This window comes from Jaculus jaculus, chromosome 5 (genome assembly GCF_020740685.1).
Source record: "Jaculus jaculus isolate mJacJac1 chromosome 5, mJacJac1.mat.Y.cur, whole genome shotgun sequence".
In the NCBI taxonomy this organism is placed as follows: domain Eukaryota; kingdom Metazoa; phylum Chordata; class Mammalia; order Rodentia; family Dipodidae; genus Jaculus; species Jaculus jaculus.
Window position 1 is genome coordinate 108,006,358 of NC_059106.1, and position 14,851 is coordinate 108,021,208.

The 14,851-nt window shown below is 42.1% G+C and overlaps 1 protein-coding gene across 4 annotated transcripts in view; it reads left to right on the top strand.

Annotated features, from left to right (window-relative positions):
• Positions 1-14,851, top strand: part of Adcy3 (adenylate cyclase 3) — a 118,549-nt gene that overhangs the window by 15,673 nt on the left and 88,025 nt on the right. Inside the window, exon 1 of one of the 4 annotated variants that reach the window (XM_045148677.1) lies at positions 10,745-10,795. The exons of the other annotated variants lie outside the window; for them this stretch is intronic. Within the exon in view, the coding sequence (XP_045004612.1) occupies positions 10,793-10,795 (3 nt within the window). The 5' untranslated portion in view covers positions 10,745-10,792. Of the gene's footprint in view, positions 1-10,744; positions 10,796-14,851 lie in introns of those variants that run through there. 4 annotated transcript variants of the gene reach the window in all.

Consider the following 14,851-nt stretch of genomic DNA (forward strand, 5'->3'; position numbering starts at 1 on the left):
TATAAAGTGCCTGTGTGACATTCAAGTGCAAGTATCAGATTATTCCATAGATAACTGTTGAACATCTGCTGTATACCATCATGTGTGTTTGAAGTCTGGAGTTTGGAGAGAGGTCCAGATGTGCAGAATGGAAATCACCAGCATTTATATGGACCTAAAACTGTAGGGAGAATGAAGGATCGTGCAGGGAGAAAGTATGGAATCAGAAGGGACGAGGACTTGGGCCTGGTACTAGGAAAACCCCAGTGTACAGACTCATCTGTGAAAGTGTCCATAACCTACTTCTCTCTGTGCCTTCTGCGACCTGCCTTGCTTGTGATGAGCAGACAGACCATTTCTGTTTGATGGCATTTTGTACCCTATATTCTTGTGTTGGTGAAACTTAAGCCTAGCTGAGAAGGCACTATTGTGCCAGATAAGGGAGTGCTTTTTACTGTCTTCCCTGGCAAACAAGGACAGGAGTAGTTCTTTGTTACCTGGTGGAGGAAGGGGATGGTGTACGCAGACATCCTTACAAACTGCAGAGCATCATGCACATGTCCTTCCTCCCACCTTTCCTCCCTCTCTCCCTTCCAACTTCCTACTTAGCCTTGAACTCACCATTGTCCTGGCTCAACCTCCTGAGGCCTTGGATTACAAGCTTGTGCCACCATGCCTGGACAGTTAATTCTTGATTTCATTTAATCTTGGCAACTGTCGCCCACCTTTGATCTATGAGTGAATCATACCAAGTTTACTCATTCTTTTCTCCATCAGAAAGGATTATTAAAAATGGTTTAAACTGTAAAGTTCTGTACACTGTGGCAGAATATGATCTTCCTGTGAGGCATTTATTTGCTCATTAATTTTATTCATCATTTGTATCTTGTTTCCTTATAATTGCCATTTATATATGCTATCAGAAGGCCTATTGCCTCTTTCCTTTCCTTTCCTGGCCATTTTCTATCTGGTGCATTTTCCTTTCAGCAAAATTCCTCTCTGTGGCTCCTAAGGAATGCACTTTGATTAGAAATGAGGCTGCATCTCTCCTTTCTTGCTCCTTCTCCTCAAGAACACTCTCCTGTAAACAGAGAAGGAAATGACATGTTTCAGAGGGTCTCCCACCCCAGCCTAAGAAGACTGGATTTGAACTTCAGGATTTCTGTGGTTGCGGTTTGTTGTTTGCATGTCACTTCAAGGTTAGTTCCTATGATGTGTAGTCAGTGCCAGCTGAGTCAGGTCTGGTAGGGGAGTCTGTGGCATCCACTGTTCCAGCTTCATGGCTGGCTCTAGAGGGCTCCCTGGCTGCCCTTGAGGACTGAGTTTTTCATTCAAAGGACTAGGCCAAGCTTTTACTTATTTATTTGTTTGTTTTTTCAAGTTAGGGTCTCACTCTAGCCCAGGCTGACCTGGAATTCACCATGTAGTCTCAGGGTGGCCTTGAACTCACTGTGATCCTCATACCTCTGCCTCTCGAGTGCTGGGATTAAAGGCATGCACCACCATGCCCAGTTTAGCCCAAGATTTTACATTACTGGTAGATGAGCTTGGTACTGTCTTAGTTTGCTGTCTGTTGCTATAACAAAATATCAAGACATGGTAATTTATCAATGATAGAGGTGGTAATAGCTAGAGACTGAGATGTCTGAGAACATAGTGTCGGTATCTAGTCAGCTTCTACTGAGGGCCTTTGTTCTGCTTCAACTCAGGACAGAAAGCAGAAGGGTGTGAAGCCCCCCTGGAGGAGAAAAACATCAGCTTATTGTAGCCTGCTCTTGAGAGAACCAGCCTACTTCTACAAGGCGGGTTTTCTGCTTTTAAGGACCTGGCCACCCCTTAAAGGTCCCATCACCTCCTCTGCACTGTCATATTGTAACTCAGATTTCAGTGTGAATTTTGAAGGAAACCACAACCACCAACCTGATCATGGTGGGCAGAGCCTACCAGGGGCAGCAGTGGGGTGGGGTGAGGAGTAGCAGTATAGCCCTGTCCAACCCTATCAGCCCTCTCCAAGCCCCTGACTGGTGTATTGGAGTCTTGTCCCCTGTTTAATAAATACCCACATTGAGTTTTCTTAGATGAGTTCTCTGTCTGTATCTCCCTCTCCCTCCCCCCCCTCTGTGTGTGTGTGTGTGTGTGTGTGTGTGTGTGTGTGTGTGTGTGTGTGTGTAGAGGGCTGGGGGAGGTGGTGGAAGGACACACATGTACTTGTGGAGGTCAGAGGACAATCTCAAAGTGTTAGTCCTCTCCTTCCACTTTGTTTAAGATGACATCTCCCTTGTTTGCTGCTGGGAAGGCCAGGCTGGATGACCTTCAAGAATTTTGATTTTCCTGACTCAAGCTCCTGTTGAAGTAAACTTGTTGGGATTACAGATGTGTGTGCCACCGTTTGCATTTGACTTTCATATGAGTGCTGGGGGTCCAAACTCCAGTTGGCAGGCTTGCAGAGCATGTGCCTTTAATTGCTGAATCTTCTCCTCAGCACCTATTTTTTGTTCCTTTGAGACAGGATCTCAATCTCATATTGCCCAGGCTAGCCTTGAACTTGCTTTGTAGATAAGTATGACCTCAAATTTCTGATCCTCCTACCTCCACCACATGAGTGCTGGGATTACAGGCATGCACCACCATACTTAGCTTTGAGTTGTCTTAAAACAAAAACAAGGGCTGGAGAGATGGCTTAGTGGTTAAGGCGCTTGCCTGCAGAGCCTCATGTTCAACTCTGCAGATCCCACACAAGCCAGACACACAAAGGTGAGGCAAGTGCAAGGTTGCACATGCCCACTAGGTGGTGAAAGCATCTGGAGTTGAATTGCAGTGGGTGGGGCCCTGTTGCATCAATTCTCTCTCTCTATCATAATAATAATAAATAAATAAATAAAAATTTTTAAAACGCTGGACATATCGCTTCTTGGCCTTTTGGCTGAGATCAAGTGTAAAAACGCTGGACATAGTGATGTATGCCTTTAATCCCAGCACTTGGGAGGCAGAGGTAGGAGGATCACTATGAGTTCAAGGTCACCCCGAGACTACATAGTGAGTTCCAGGTCAGCCTGGGCTAAAGTGAGACTCAGCAGCAAAGTGTGCTTGCTTGCAAAGAGCCTGGGTTTAATTAATTCCCCGGCACCCATGTAAAACCAAATGCAAAGTGGTACATGCATCTGGAGGTCATTTCAGTGGCAAGAGATCCTGAGCATGCTCCCCTCTGCACATGTGCAAATGCATAAAATAAATAAATAAGTAAATAAATAAATAAATAAATAAAAATAAGTAACAAAAACCTTAAAATGCACATGTTCCAAACAAACTTGAACTTCAGACCATACTGCAGTGGCCATGACTGCTTGCTGGGCAGGGCTTCTGATAATTATCTCTAACAGTGTGTGGGGGGGTCCTAAAACAGACAATGGGGGAATGGGGTATGGGAAACTTTGGAAGCTGGCTACAGTTTGTTTATTTTTGTGTTTGCATGCTGGAGTCTGTGTGATGTGATATGATGTATTCATGTGTTATGTCTTGTGTGTTAGGTATGCATGTATGTGTGTGTACGTGCACATATGTGTGCACATATGCAAATTTATAGAGGCCAGAGATAACTTAAGGTGCCTTCTCTATTACTCATCCATATACTTCCTTGAAACAGGGTTTCTCTCTTTACCCACAGCTACTGTTTTTTTTTTCCTCTGACCTTCATGGACTGGGGTTATAGATGTGCATGGCCAGCACAACTTTTTTTCCCCAAAGTAGGGTCTCACTCTAGCCCAGGCTGACCTGGAATTCACTATGTAGTCTCAGGGTGGTCTTGAACTCACCAAGATCCTCCTACCTCTGCCTCCTGAGTGCTGGGATTAAAAACATGCACCGCCACGCCTAGCTCTCTCTTTCTTTCTTTCCTTCCTTCCTTCTTTCTTTCTTTCTTTCTTTTTGGTTTTCTGAGGTGTGGTCTCACTCTAGCCCAAGCTGACCTGGAATTCACTATGTAGTCTCAGGGTGGCCTCGAACTCTTGGCGATCCTCTCTCTGCCTTCTGAGTGCTGGGATTAAAGGCATGTGCCACCACAGCCGGCCTCTTTTTTCTTGTTTTTTTAGCTAGAGTGAGAGCAAGAAGAGGGGAGAAAAGAGTTGGCACATAGGGCCTCAGCCACTACAGTCGAACTCCAGATGCTTCTGCAACCTAGTAGGCATGTGTGACCTTGCGCTTGCCTCACCTTTGTATGTTTTACATGGGATCTAGAGAGAGATTGAACAGGTCCTTAGGCTTCACAGGCAAGTGCCTTAACTGCTAAGTCATCTCTCCAGCCCTTGCAACTTTTTTTTTTAACATGAGATCTGCAGAGTTGAACTCAGGATAACAAAAACGAAGGCATGAGGGACTGGAAAGATGGTTTAGTAGTTAAAGTGCTTACCTGCAAAGCCCCACTACCCATGTAAGCCAGATGCACAAGGTGGCACATGAGTCTGGAGTTCATCTGCAGTGGCTACAGGCCTTGATATATCCATTCTCTCTCTTTCTCCCTGTTTGCCAAATAAATAAATAAAATATATTTTTAAAATGGAAAAATAGGGCTGGAGAGATGGCATAGTAGTCAAAGCATTTGCCTGCAAAGACAAAGGACCCAGTTCAATTCCCCAATACCCACACACAGCCAAATGCACAAGAGGTTGCAGGCATCTGGAGTTGGTTTGCAGTAGCTGAAGGCCCTAGAGTGCCCATTCTCTCTCTATCTCAAATAAATAAATAAAATATCTAAAAATGGGGGGACAAAAGCTGGGGAGAGACTTAGCTGTTAAGGTGCTTGCCTGCAGAGCCTAAGGACCTAGGTTCTATTCCCCAGGACCCACGTAAGCCAGATGCACAAGGTGGTGCATGTGTCTGGAGTTTGTTTGCAGTGGCTGGAGGCCTTAGCATGCCCACTCTATCTGCCTCTTTCTCCCTCTCTCTCTCTCTCTCTCTCCCCAATAAATAAATAAAATATTTTTAAAAAGGAAAAAAAACACAAAAAATGTAGTTTTTAATTCTGTGATAAATGGTTTGACAAAGACATCCCTAGGAGATGGAATATATGTTTACCTGTTTATAATCTGACTACATTTAAATATTTGTAAGTAACGGTGGGCATGGTGGTGCATTCCTTTAATCCTAGCACTTGAGAGGATTGTTGTTGAATTCAAGGTCAGCCTAAGACTACATAGTGAATTCCAGGTCAGCATGGGCCTACTTCAGTAAACTTAAAAAAATTATATGTAATAAATAAACATTTATTCACAAAACAATAAAGGGGAGAGCAACTGAGGAAAACATTGACATCAACTGCAGGCCTCCACATGTACACACACACATATGCAAGCGTGCAACACATATATACATACACATGCAAGAAAGAAAGAAAGAAAGAAGAAAGGGGAGAAAGAAAAGAGAGAGAGAGAGAAAGAACACACACAGGACTCTGCTATCACCCTGTGTTCCACTGTGCCCCATGAATGTTTACTTCCCCAGCCCCTCAGAGTGTCCACTAAAGTACTACAGATCTTATCACCCACATTGGGGCCATCTGATGGCACCTATGCTTATTCTTTTTTATTTATTTGAGAGATAGAGAGAGACAGAGAAAGAGAGAGAGGGAATGGGCATGCCAGGGCCTCCAGCCATTGCAAATGAATTCCAGATGCATGCACACCTTGTGCATTTGGCTTATGTGGGTCCTGGTGAATGGAACCTGGGTCCTTTGGCTTTGCAGGCAAATGCCTGAACCACTAAGCCATTTCTCCAGTCCCTCCTCCCCCATGCTTATTCTTTTTCTTCTTTTTTCTTTCTTACATACAGTAAGATCTTTATTTTTTAAATTATTTATTTGCATGTGTGTATATACATGGGCATGCCAAGGTTTCTTTGATGCTGGAAATTGTACCCCTTTTTTGTATTTGAGTCACAGAGAGGGAGAGAAAGTATGGGCAGATGCATGTGCCACCATGTGCATCTGGCTTACATGGGATCTGGAGAATCAAATCTGGGTCCTTAGACTTCACAGGCATGCACCCCTCTTTGCATCCAGCTTTACTTGGGTGCTGGGTGAACAGGCTTTGCAAGTAAGTACTTTTAGCCACTGAGACATCTTTCTATCCCAAAAGTCTACTATTATAAAAATATTTATTTATTTGAGATAGAAGCAAATAGAGAGAGAATGGGCAAGCCAGGGCCTCTAGCTACTGCAAATGAACTTCAGATACATGCATCTTGAAAAACCAAATAATAATAACAACAACAACATGGAAAGCAATTGAGTAAGTCACCTAACATTGACCTCTGGCCTCTACACACATGTACATGTACCCACACACATGCATGCATGTACTTGTACCTAAACACACACAAACATGCACATACACACAGCTTTGTCTTCTGGATACAACATGGACATTACATTCATGAACTCACAACTGCTGTGGTTTCCTGCTCAAGACTGACCCTGTCAATATTTCACCATTGATAGGAGAAGGATCACTGAGATCCCATACCTGCAAGAACAGCTACTGGCAGCTAATGGTTACTGGGAGTAGGGGAGTCAGGTTTGTCAGTGGTGCAGCCACTAGTAAGCTGCCCATACCCCAGTAAGTAACCTCCCACCCGGCGCCATACAAGCAACCTTAAACTAACTTGGAGGTACAGGCTCTCAGGTCCCTTCTCCTACCAGTGGTAAAACACCCACCGTTTCACAACCTTCTGCTCTTGCATTCTCCCTGTACCCTCTTTCTCAAGGTTTCCTGAGCCTTGGAGGGAGTGGTTTGGGTATCCTCTTTGAGACTGAGCACACAGTAGTCATGTATTCTTACCAGTTATGTCAGCTATGCATATCTGCATTAATCACTGCCCACTGGAGTAAGAACCTGTGATCACAGCTTTAAACAGTACTAATCTATGGGAACAAATACAGATATTTAGATGGCAGTTTGACATGCTGTCTGTTTAGCATAACTGCAGTACCAGGTTCCCCCTCAGGTTTATGTCCCTGTCATAAACTTTTGGCCAGGTTCACAGGTATGAAATTCCTCCTGTGGAACAGACCTCAAATCCAATCAGAAAACAGTTGATTATACTCATAATATTCATTTTATTTTTAAAAATTATTTATTTATTTTATTTGTGAGTTTTGTGAGGTGTGGTCTCACTCTAGCCCAGGCTGACCTAGAATTCACTATGTAGTCTTAGGGTGGCCTTGAATTCATGGCATTCCTCCTACCTCTACCTCCCAAGTGCTGGGATTAAAAGCGTGTACTACTATGCCTGGCTCTGCTTTGTTTTTTATTTGAGAGAGATAGAGAAAGGGAGACAAAGAATGGGCACACCAGGGCCTCCAGCCACTGCAAACGAACTCTAGATGTATGTGTCACCTTGTACATCTGGTTTATGTGGATTCTGGGGGATAAAGCCTGGGTCCTTAGGTTTCTCAGGCAAGCACCTGAACTGCTAAGCCATCTCTCCAGCTCATTCCTGTATTTGTTACTCATTTGTTGAAGGCAAGTTCTTTCCTTTGCATATAGGTACAGATTGCATAGCTGACCTTCTTTTGCATCTAGAATGTATTGTCTGTATTTCTAGGTTCCTTAAAGTGGAGAATTAAGTCAGGTGGAAATAATCCAGGTCCAGAATCCTCCTTTCTTACTTTTGATCACTTTTTTTTGAGGTAGGGTTCACTCTAGCCCAGGCTGACCTGAAGCTCACTCTGTAGTCCCAAACTGGCCTTGAACTCACAGTGATCCTCCTACCTCTTCCTCCCTAGTACTGGGATTAAAGGTGTGTGCTGTAAGGTTCGGGACTGACCAAGACCATGGACACCACTCTTTTATAAGACATGGGGGACTTTTTCAGTTTTTCTAAGAACAAAATCACAATAAGTTACTTTTTATAAGACTTAGATTATAACTACAGTGATAATCATCTAGCAAAATCAGCTTGAACAAGATAAGAAACACCTTAAAATTATAGAGTTTTAGTCAGGCATGATGATATATGCTTATTGATAGTTAAACATCATGTATGTACTTTGTATAAATGAAATCATAATATTCTGATATCTGGAAAAGTCTGACATTAACAGAAAGTAGAGTTTACATATTTAAGGCACACAAGGCTACAGAGAATAAACTATGAACAAAAGATCTGCTGACAGGATTTAAAATAAACAAGAAATCTATATTATGTAGCAATATTTTTGGCTTAAATATGAAGACATGAAAAATTTATAATTTTTAAGCTTATCAGAATTGAGATACATTTATATACTTACATTTTTGAGAAGATTTAGCATTCTGAAAAGCTAAATAAGATGTCCATTAATCTATAAGTTAGTTTTTAAAGTTAATTTAGCTATATTTAATATGCCCAAAGAATAGAGGAACTGGATTAAACTGCCATGATCTAATAAAAAAAAAAAAAAGGAGACAAGTCTCATGAAAAAAAGAGGAAATGAGCATGCCAGGGCCACTTGCCACTGAAAATGATTTTTATGTTCCACTATGTGTATTTGGCTTTGCAAATAAGCACCTTTAATTGTTGAGTCAAAAAGAAGTATTTTTAATCTCTTACACAAAATTTTATGACACAATCTTTTAACTATTTGAACATTGACCAACTCTATAATTCTGCCTGTAATAATTTGGTAAACTTGTTCAGTAATGACATAAGTTAAAATTGAAATACTAAGATTGTTGGAGGAATTGAAGAATTACATCTTAAATCACAATATAACTTTGTTTAGAATTTTTTTTTTTTACTGTTCACCTTGAAGTAAATAGTTTTTAAGTGTGTGACAGATAAATGCTGTTTAATGTTTCAAATGTGGTCTATTTACCTTATAAAATAGGGGAAAAAAAAGAGTAAATAGTTCCTCTGTGAGATTTTTTTTTTAAAGCAGGGCTTTAGATATAATAACCTTAGAAGAGAATTAAATATTAACGTGTCAATTTTAATCTTAAGATTTAGTTGAAAGGTTGACAAGTAGAGGAACCTAGTTAACTTGGTTGGGTACTCTAAATTTGTCTTTCATAACCATTATTATGACCAGATTAACATCAATGAGTTAAAAGTTAAGTTTACAACCTGAATACCATTAGCATCCTGCTACCAGCCAGGGCCATAGTATGTTAGTCTGATGTAAACCCTAGGCTAAGTCATTTTACATTTCCAGAAGTCTAATCTGATTAAGTACTTTGTCTTTAACTTGTTTAAATTTACTCATATCTTCATCTACATACTTTTACCTTACAATCCATGTAACCACTATTTTTTTTTTATTTGAGAGCAACAGACTGAGAAAAAGGCAGAGACAGAGAGAGAGAGAGACAGAGAGAGAGAGAGAGAGAGAGAGAGAGAGAGAGAGAGAGAGAGAGAGAGAATGGGCGTGCCAAGGCTTCCAGCCACTGCAAACGAACTCCAGATGTGTGCGCCCCCTTGTGCATCTGGCTAACGTGGGTCCTGGGGAATTGAGCCTCGAACCAGGGTCTTTAGGCTTCACAGGCAAGCGCTCAACCACTAACCCATCTCTCCAGCCCCAATGTAACCACTCTTTAACAATCTTTTTTATCAAACATTTAACATCCAACATATAAAGTTTCCTCTCCAGCTTATCTTTTTTAGTCATATTCATCTCATAACTATCAACAAAACTTTTATTGTCCTTACTGTAAGACTTTTAATAGGACCATTTTTCCCTTTCAAAAGGCCTTTTGAAATAAGTTTTTAAAAGAAATTTTTTAATGATCAGATTTGACTTATGCTAGTTACCCAGAATAAACATAGATTTTGGAACTTTGTTTCTTATAACTTTCCTGAAACACATTTTAAAAATATGAAAGCAGATTTAAACATTATTAGAAATTTTCAAAAAAAAATTTTTTTTACAAATTTAGTTTTAAACATAAATCTTGAGGCTATTGTCTATTAGTAGTTCCATATAAGCATAGAAAGATAAAGTAAACGTAAAACAGTTACAATTTTTTTTTTTTTAATTTTATGAGCTAGGGTCTCACTCTAGCTCAGGCTGACCTGGAATTTACAACTCTCAAGGTGATCCTCCTCCCTTTGCCTCCTGAGTGTGGGATTAAAGGCATGTGCCACCACGCCCAGTTTACAAATTTTTTTATAAGCATAAAACAGTTACAAATTTCTTATAAGAAATCCCCATAGTGACTTGACATTCATTCATCATCATGCTGGGGCCAGGATCCTGAGATTCCATGTGCTTGCAGTTCCCTGGCTCTGCAAGGCAGGAAGCTAAGAAAGAGCCTTTTTTTTAAAAAAAATTCCAGGGAGAGTTTTGATCTTCCCTCAAGGTTATAGGCAGCTTTTCAGACCTGCCATTTTACAACTATTTAAGCATAGGAGAATTTTGCATTTTTTTCTATGATCTTAATTGCTTTTAGTGTTTCTTCTGGGGGACACTCAACAGTAAAAGTTGGCTATACTGGTCTCTTGGTGGAAAACATCCCTACAATGAAATAGCACTGCTCACAACAGAAATCATTCTGCTGCCTTAGGGCTGTGAGCCACATGCATATTCACACACACACATTCATTTTAAATGCACATTTCATACAGACTCTAGACAACCATTTCTCCTTCACATATTCATTCATTCATTTATTCAGAAATTATGCATTCCCATTTTAACTTTCTATTTGTTTTTTTACAACTCCAGAGATTAAAATCAAACCTTATTACCAGGCAGGGTATCAGGAGAGACTGAGGGAGCCAGAGGAGCCGGAAGCCTGAGGAGCTGTTGGGGTGAGGTCCTCTGTGGCACCTCGGTCAAAAGCAGATGGTGAGTATGGGGGAGGGGTTGAGTGAGAGCGCATTTCTGAGACCTTGGCTAGGACCTGGTGAGGATGGCAGGTAGAGCAGAGAGAAGGCCTTGCATACAGAGTGAAAAATAGGATTCTGCGGACCATTTGCCTGGACATTGGCAGAAGTTTGTTTTAATTCAGTGAAAATTTAGAAATCAAAAGTATTATTCTCAGCCCATTTGGACCCATTGTTCAGCTTATGGATGTGGCCAGGCAGAGTTTCAGAGAAAGATAAGATGTCCTATGGAGACAGGGAAAGAGCAAAACAAGGGTGAGAGAAAAATAAACCTTATCTTAAGCCGGGTTTACCCAGAACAGCAGTATGAACCCTGGCCCATTAGGGTGAACGGAGCATGCAGCAGAGGCTGTATAGGCTGCAACTGTTGGCTTTTTAGCCTGTTAGTGGGTGAGGAGGGTAACTGTGTTCCTGATGGCAAAAACAGCTGGCAGTGGAAGGTGAGAGCTCAGGAGGGAGGGAAGGGAGGGAGAGGGCATGTCTAAAGATGGTGCAACTGAACCAAAAGGTGCCCCTTAGGGTACGGTAGACCAGAGAAAGAGAGACTCAAGGTGTCCAGAGGGTGTCTTTCTGGAGACCTGGGGTTGGGCCTAGTAGCCAAGGAGTATAGCCTGGCATGCGATGTTGGCATGGCTTTCACGAGGAGGAAACCTGAGATAGGCGAACCCGAGAGAAGGGGACACTTACCAGAAGGAGGGAGGAGATGGTCCGAGGCCTTCAGAGGGTCAAATGGCAGGTTGGTGGTCTGGTCAGAGGAAAAGGAGGTCTGGCCACCCAAGAGAGCAACCAGAAGCCTTCCTATCCGAGTCAGGGCACCACATGTAAGGATGTAAGGTGTGGGAGTGACCAAGACCATGGACACCACTCTGAAGCAAAGATGGAAGTTTTTATTCAGGGAAAAACGTGAGCTGCCAGGACTGACTCTCAAGAGAGGAGCAGTCAGCTTGGGGTTACAGATAGTGGGCTTTATAGGCTCTTTAGTTGGGGGAAGGTGAGGAAGGGAAGGAATTTCTTTGTGCAGTAAATCTCTGTTCTTTACATTAGCCATATGGTAAGACCAGAAGTGACCCAGTGAGAGATTGGGGAGCAGTAAATCTAGACCTGGAGCCTTGTTATGCAGGGAAGGGCTAATGGCTAAACAATTTCTTGAGGAATGTGGATGACTCCTCTGTCACCCTCCTGCTGTAACTCCATTTTGTCCTGACCTAACATGCGCCACCATGCCTGAACTTGATCAAATTTTTACTGTTGTTTTGTTCACCATTCAATATCATTTTCATTTAGCTATTCAAACACTTCTAAAATATTCATCTTACTTTTCTTAAAAACAGCAGTGACTTTTTTGACATTCATATCTTATTGTACTTAATTCAATTATATAAATATAAATATAATGCTGTAGCAGACAGCTTCAGGTTCACTGAGATGAACTTCCAGACAAGGCACAGTTATGGAGGAAGGGATTTATTGAAGCTTACAGATCCAGGGGAAGTACCATAATAGCAGAAGAAGCTGGCCTGCTTTCCCAGGACCAAACACAGAGAGAGAAGCACAAGCCAAAAAGCCAAAAGCCACACAGCACAGCACACTTCAGGAACTCCAGCTAGGCACACTTTGCATATCTTTAGATTGAAATCTCAAATCCATCACCACACCTTAAGATCCACCCAGTGACACCACTTCCAATCAGGTAGCTGCAAATGCAAACTATAAACTAATAAAACATTGATGGGGGCCATCTATTCAAACAACCACAAATGCCAAAAAAGCAACTAGCATAAACAGATTTGGAACTAAATGCAACTAATTCTTATAAAACATTCCAAATTTTGATGTAGAAATAAATGCATATATTCTAGGAAGGTGCCCATGGGCTCTGTATGTAAAGTCAGAGGTTTTATAGTGGAGTGGCCCCTCTTGACTAGTCTTACATGTTGGTACCTCAAACTTCAATACTAGCCCATGCTCCTACCCATTGCTATTGAATCCTGTTCTGTTCCCTCATAGTTCTAGAATATCCACAGGAAATCATACATGCTTATTTCCTATTTTCTACCCAGCAGACCTTCTAGTATTAGAATTGAGTCTTTCTTTATCCTGATGTTTTTGTCAGCTCATTCATCCCATCTCACTTTTCAAAAGTCCTTGGGTGATGTGATTTGGGGACTTACACCCTCATGGGCCCCTTTGCTAGGTGTAAACTACGTCATGAGGTCTGGGAGCATCTTCCCCACTTGCTCTAAGAGCTCTGTCCATCCTAATTGTCACAGGACACAGCTAGAAGAAGTAATAATTCTGTAGAGATGAACTTAAGCTGGGGTAGCCTCCCATTCTTGGATATCAAACCTTAATGAACAGTGACCATCATAGCAAAGTGCTGACTGCAAGGGGTAGGAAAAGGGGGAAGGCCTTCCAGGGACATGCCAAGATACCTGCTGACTGGCCAGGATTGTGTCTCTGTATAGCCCTATTCCTCTTCCCTTCCTTATTGCTTATCTTGTCAGCACCCAAGTTAATTCATTCCTACCACAACCCTTTTTTTGGTCTGCCCTCTTTCCTTATTGAAATGCTGTAGCAGTTGTTGGTAGGAATGCATAATTTCATTTGTTTGCCTAGTGATAGACATTTATTTTTCCATCTATTTGCTTATTGATTTTTTTCCCTCTTCCCAACTCATGTGGCTCTGGATATAGGTTTGTATAAGCTTCTGGGTGTTGGGAACATAGAGATGAATAACCTGGTCCTCTGCCTTCAGGGAAAACTCTGCTCCCTTTATTTACTTCCTTAGGAAAGTTTATACTGTTTGGATACTGGTTTAACACAGAAGTCACTTGCTTAAATATTGGTTGAATATTGATTCATGAACTACTTGAAATTGTCAATATTCAGTCACTTTCAACCTGTCAAAATGGCAGTTTCACTTTATATGGTTCAGTCTAGTACAAAAGAAACAAAGAAGCTGGGAAGATGGCTTAGTAGGTAAAGCACTTGCCCTGCAAGCATGAGGACCTGAGTTGAGATCCCCAGACCCCATGTAAACACAGACACAGTAGCATGTATCTGCATTCCCAGTGCTCTCCCCAGAGGTTCACAGGCCAATTAGCCTGGTGTACACAGCAGCAGACTGTTAGGTCAGGACAAAATGGAGTTGCAGCAGGAGGGCGAAGTGAATCATCCACGTTCCTCAAGAAGGATGCTCCAAGAACAGGATTTACGGCCCTCCTTAACCCCTTCTTGTCTCTCACCAGGTCACTTCTGGTCTCACCCTGAGATCAGAGATCTACTGTCCCCCTACCTCTCACCAGGTCACTCCTGGCCTCTCTGTGTGGCTTATGTAAAAGAACAGAGATTTCCTACCCTAACCAGAAAATTCCTTCCCCTTTCTCACCTTCCCCCAGTTGAAAAACCTATAAAGCCCACTATCTGTAACCCCTAGCCTACTGCCCCCCCCTTGAGCATCGGTCCTGGCAGCTCGTGCTTTTCCCCCTGAATAAAAACTTCCATCTTTGGCTCAGAGTGCTCTCTGTGGTCCTTGGTCACTCCTGAACCTTACACAGACAACAAAGAAACCCTACCCCAATCAAGGTGGAAGATGAACAACCAACACCTAAGGTTGCTCTCTGACCTCTACACTCATGCTATGGCATGCCTGTACCCACACTCACATACATGCACGTCACATACACATGCTGTGGTAGTGAATCATAGTCCCCAATATACTTAGTGTTTTATTAGGTTGTAGTTTGCTTCTGCAGCCACCTGGCTGGAGGCAGTGTTATTGGGCGGATCTTAAGGTGTGGTGGTAGGTTTGAGATTTCAATTTAAAGATATGCAAAGTGTGCCTAGCTGGAGTTCCTGAAGTGTGATGTACTGTGTGGCTTTTGGCTTTTTGGCTTTTTGGCTTGTGCTTCTCTCTCTGTGTCTGGTCCTGTGAAAGCAGGCCAGCTTCTTTTGCTATTTATGGAACTTCTTCTGGATCTGAAAACTTCAATAAATCCCTTCCTCCATAACTGTGCCT